Source organism: Arachis ipaensis, chromosome B02 (assembly GCF_000816755.2).
Source record: "Arachis ipaensis cultivar K30076 chromosome B02, Araip1.1, whole genome shotgun sequence".
Lineage (NCBI taxonomy): Eukaryota > Viridiplantae > Streptophyta > Magnoliopsida > Fabales > Fabaceae > Arachis > Arachis ipaensis.
The window spans coordinates 105,622,810-105,627,794 of record NC_029786.2 but is presented as its reverse complement, the minus strand read 5'-3'; the positions used below and the strand labels follow the sequence as shown (position 1 = coordinate 105,627,794).

The window sequence follows — 4,985 nt, the reverse complement described above, 5'->3', positions numbered from 1 at the left end:
GATTGTATCAATCACACAATGAGTATTGACTTTTAAATTTATTTATTTTCGTAAAAAATAAAAACACAACCACTTAAATAAAAGGAGAAATCATGCGTGTGAAATACACTTTTCTTTTTCTTTTTAAGTAATTATTTGAGGAGCTGTTGAAATAGTTTATGTAACAAAGTGACGGTTAAATTATTCAAACTTTTTCACTCACAAATCATATATATAAAATATCTAATTTGAAAAAGAAAAAGAGTTGTGGATGATATTTGGGACCAAAATACATACAAATTATATTATCTTTATACAAAATCCTAATTCAAACTTCACGTGACAAGTACATGTCAATAATTTTTTGTCAATACTTCAGTTATGAGTTATGAGCAAAAAGGAAGAGGAGGTAAGATATGTGAAAAGGAAAAAATAATTGTTCATGTACATTTCTTTTCTATGAATCGAAATGTTTGGCGAAATGATAGGCATTGTATCTGAAACATTTGGTAAGTGAATGATTAATTGGGGCTTTGTTGCCTCTTCTCTTCCCTTCTTGAAGCAGTGACAGAAACATAATAGGCAACATTGAACAATGCATGAATAAAACACAAAATCCCTCCGATGGATAGAAACCGATTAGGGGTAAGTATGGTTTTGGTCCTTAAAGTTTTTCACCAAAATCGAATCCGTCCCTCATATAATTTTTTATTTAAAATGATCCTTAACGTTTTTTTCGTATTAAAATCGTCATTTTTAATAATTTTTTTATATTATTCCTAAACTACCCATCGGGGGAGGGGGGAGCGAGAAAGAGAAGGGGGGAGGAAAGAGAATCCAGGGGAGAGGGGAGGGAAGGCCGCACCGCTGCACCACCGCCTGTGATCGGAAGGGGAAACATAGAGCAAGAGAGGAGAAAGCTAAGGGAGAAGAGAGAGATCAGAAGGGAGAAAGCTAAGGGCCACCGCCCCTGCTCCTCGCCGTCGTCGCCGCCGCTCCTGCTCCTCGTCGTTCAGTCCTCGCCGCTGGATCTCACCGAGCCGTTCGAGCCGTTTCTGCTCCTCCTCCTCGCCCTCGTCGTCACCGCCGTGACCTCCTCGTCGTCGGCTTCCGCTCTGCTGCTCTTCACCGCCTCGCCGCTGCTCCTCGCGCGCCTCTGCTTCTTGCTTCGATCTCTGTTTCTCCTTCTTCTGCTTCTTGATTTGTTATTTTGTTGAATCTGATTTGATTTGTTGAATTATTGTTGGTTTTGTTCTTGTTGAATCTGATTTCATTTCTGAATTGTTGGTTTTGTTGATTTCTGAATTTAGTGTTGGTGTTAGTTGGTGTTGGTGTTGTGTTGGTGGTGGTGTTTGTGGTGGTGGTGGTGGTGGTGGTGGTGGTTGTGGTGGAGGAGGTAATTGTGTTGGTAGTGGTGAGGGTATTTTTGTCCAAAAAATTAACAGGACGATTTTAATACGAAAAAAAATGTTAAGGAGGATTTTAAATCCAAAATTACAATGGGGACGGTTTCGATTCGGACCCTCAACGTCAGGGACCAAAACAATACTTAATAGTTTACGTAATTAGAAAAAGGACTAAATTAATAGTTGATGGTGGTGGTGGTGGTGGTGGTGTTGGTGTTGATGGTGGTTGTGGTGGTATGGTGTTGTTGTTGTTGTTTAGTGTTTTTGGTGTTGGTGGTGGTATTTGTGTTGGTGGTGGTGGTGGTGGTGGTGTTGGTGTTGGAGGAGGTAATTGTGTTAGTAGTGGTGAGGGTATTTTTGTCCAAAAAAAAATAAAAGAACGATTTTAATACGAAAAAAAACGTTAAGAACCATTTTAAATTAAAAATTAGATGAAGGACGAATTTGATTCTGACAAAAAATTTTAAGGACCAAAACCATACTTACTCCAAACCGATTATTTGATATCCCACAAGATTCTCTTGATCTTGAGTTGGCTAATGTGCCTATGATGAACATCGAGAATGCAACCCCTAATACGATCCTGCAATAAGAATGATAATCATTCACATCAAGTTTAAAGTTTATGGCATAGAATTGAAGATTAAAGTGAAATGAAGGGCTATTAACTTACCAAATGCAAATGCATCTTCCAAGCAAGTGAGCAATTGCATGTGCACACACCAACATAAGAATAAAGATTGAGCCAGGATTGTTGCCAATTATCTCATGTGTAGGAATGGCAAAATTTTCTGAGACGTGGGCCTTGCCATATCTGAAAGTAAACAGAAATGTTACATAAAGGTTGCAATCTGAGTCATAAACCTAGCTTTGTTTAGTCTAGTGATTTGTGACGTCTCTAAATCTGCTTTTACACCATCTGAAAATTGTTTAATTTTTCAAATGATGTGAGATAGTTTTCCCAATTGAGATATCCCTATATCAGTACCATATGAATTTGGCACCCTTCCTGTATCATGTAACAATTGGTATTTATTCACATAATTGACAATTTGAAACCAAGTTGTTTAGTGGATGAGTAAAGCTAGGCAATTAATTTTTTAAGTCAACATTAGTTAATTTTAAAATTATTTTGTATGTTTTAAATTCTAAATGGTAAATTATAAATTTTTAACTCAAAATCCTAAATTGTAACCCTACATTAAAATTGACTAATGTTGGATAACTAAAAATTAGTTTCTTATACTTTGATTACTTTCCCTTAGTGGATTTATCTCAGGTTGGGTTAGAATAGAATGAATTAAGAATAGTTGTGGTTTAGTCAAAGGCGAAGGTTTTGGTTATCACAAAGTGTACACACATCTTGAATTTCATTCACCCATTGGCGCATTTAAAATGGCAACTTTTGACCGTGAAGCTAAAAACAACTTCATGGCAGCAAGCATTGGGGATGGCAAAATTTTCCGAGACGCGGGGATCCCTGCGGGGACTGTTCCGAATGGGGATCCGATTGTGGGGAATTTTTTTCGCGGGGATGGGGATGGGGGACAAAATTCCCCTGAAGCAGGTGCGGGGACCCGAGCGGGGATCCCCGTCCCGTCCCCGCTATTCCCTGAAATTTATGAATTTCTTAAATTATCCTTAATAGTTTATTTCTCATATATGTTTTTTAGTCATTTCTCACACACATATATATATAGAAACCCAAAACTCCTAATCTTTATTTGCATAACCCTTCTTCAATTCAGAGATCTCTAAGGCTGTCCATACTCCATCCAACCTCTCTGCAGCCACCCCCTCGTTACCCTTCTCACCGCATCGTCACACCTCACCGTGCCATCACCCTTACCGCGTCATAATTTCTATTTGCGGCGTTCCTTTTCGTAACTCTGCCGTCGTGTCCATTCTCCTCTCTGTTGCCGCGTCTCCCACCTCGTCCACTACTTTGTCCTTTGGCTCGTCGTTGCGTCCCCCCATTGCGTTATTTCGAAAGAAGTCACCATCGTGTCATTTAAATTTTTTGTATAAAATCTTGCAGTTTTTGTATAAGATAGATACTTGCAGCTCTATTCATATGAAAATTAATAATTAGTTAAAACTATTATGTAGATGGGGAATGGAGTCTCCGCGGGGAATGGGGCCCCGTGAGAATGGGGATGGGGAACAATATTCTCCCACGGCGGGGAATGGGGCGGGGATGGGGAGTAAATATGAGGGCGGAGATGGGGAGCAGGGAGGCATCCCCGCCCCCACCCTGCCCCATTGATATCCCTACTCCTGTGAGAGCAATTATTAGTTGTTATTAAGAGGGGTAAAAGCTGCTTTTACTTTATTCTTCTTCTTTTATTGTTTCCCTTTCTAATATTCCTTTCTTTCATGGAGAACAAGAAAACCAGAGGTTCATGAGCAAGGAAAGCTCAAATCCATGGGTATTGCTACTCAACTTCTTGGAACCAATATTGTTCTCTAATCTCTATACTTTTAGTTTTCATTATTTTCTGTAAAATACGAAAAAATCAGTTGGAGAAATGAGCTATGATAAAGTTGATTGGAATTTTTTTGAGCACACTCTTGAATCTTTTGGCTTTCCTTCTCTAATTATTCGGCTTGTAATGAATTGTGTTCAGGCCTCAAATCTTTCCATCCTTTGGAATGAGAATAGATTGGATAGCTTCCAACCTCGCAGAGGGCTCAGGCAAGGAGATCCAATTTCTCTGTATTTATTTGTTTTGTGCATGGAGAGATTGGCGTGCTTCATTTCCAAACAAGTTGACGAGGGTATTTGGGATGGTGTGGCTGTTTCTAGAGGGGGACCTAGAGTTTCTCACTTGATGTTTGCAGATGACCTCCTCCTTTGTTGTAAAGCGAAGAAAAGTCAAGTTCAGAATGTTGTGCACACCTTGGAGTTATTCTGTAAAGCTTCAGGTATGAAGGTTAACATTGAAAAATCTAAAGCTATTTGTTCTAGAAATATCTCTAATAGAAGGAAGGAAATGTTGTCTGGTGTTTCTCATATTCCTTTTACTAGTGACCTAGGCAAATACTTGGGGGTGAACCTTAATTATCCTCGAGCTGCTAGATCTATTTTTTCGGACTCTTTAGAGAAGATCAAGAATAGGCTGGCTAGTTGGAAAGGTCGGCTCCTTAACAGAGCAGGCAGGCTTTGCTTAATCAAATTTGTTGCTTCTTCTCTTCCTATTTATCAGATGCAAGTGACTCTTTTTCCTACTTCGGTTTGTCAAAAGATTGATTCTGTGCTTAGACAATTCTTGTGGAAGGGAAAGGTGGGGGAGCGTTGCTTAAATTTGGTCAAGTGGAGCAAAGTTGTCACTCCAAGAAAATATGGAGGCTTGGGAATTAGAGATACTCAATGCGTAAATTTTGCTTTACTCGGAAAGCTTGTTTGGCAATTATTGCATAATAAAGATAAGCTTTGGGTAAGAATTATGTTGGCAAAATATTTATCTGGGAGTTCTTGCTTTTCACCCAAATTTTCTAATAATGTTTCAAGCACTTGGCGAGCGATTTATAAGACAATAGAAAAGCTTCGTGATGGTTTTGATTGGTGTACAGGCAGGATGTCTCAATCCTTTTGGTATC

At 39.1% G+C, this 4,985-nt stretch overlaps 1 protein-coding gene across 1 annotated transcript; it reads right to left on the bottom strand.

Moving 5' to 3' along the window:
- Window positions 467–2,767, bottom strand: LOC110269331. Its single transcript, XM_021117106.1, has 3 exons — window positions 2,764–2,767; window positions 1,879–2,053; window positions 467–642 (listed from the first exon to the last, which is right to left on the bottom strand). Exons 1-3 carry the CDS (start codon window positions 2,765–2,767, stop codon window positions 501–503), a joined length of 321 nt encoding a protein of 106 aa, XP_020972765.1. The 3' UTR covers window positions 467–500.

Excerpts from the sequence above, each read along its gene's own strand:
- LOC110269331 (XM_021117106.1), bottom strand. Across the intron at positions 643-1,878 it reads TGTGGGATATCAAATAATCG|GACCAAAACCATACTTACCC; the intron begins GTTTGGAGTAAG and ends AAAAACTTTAAG.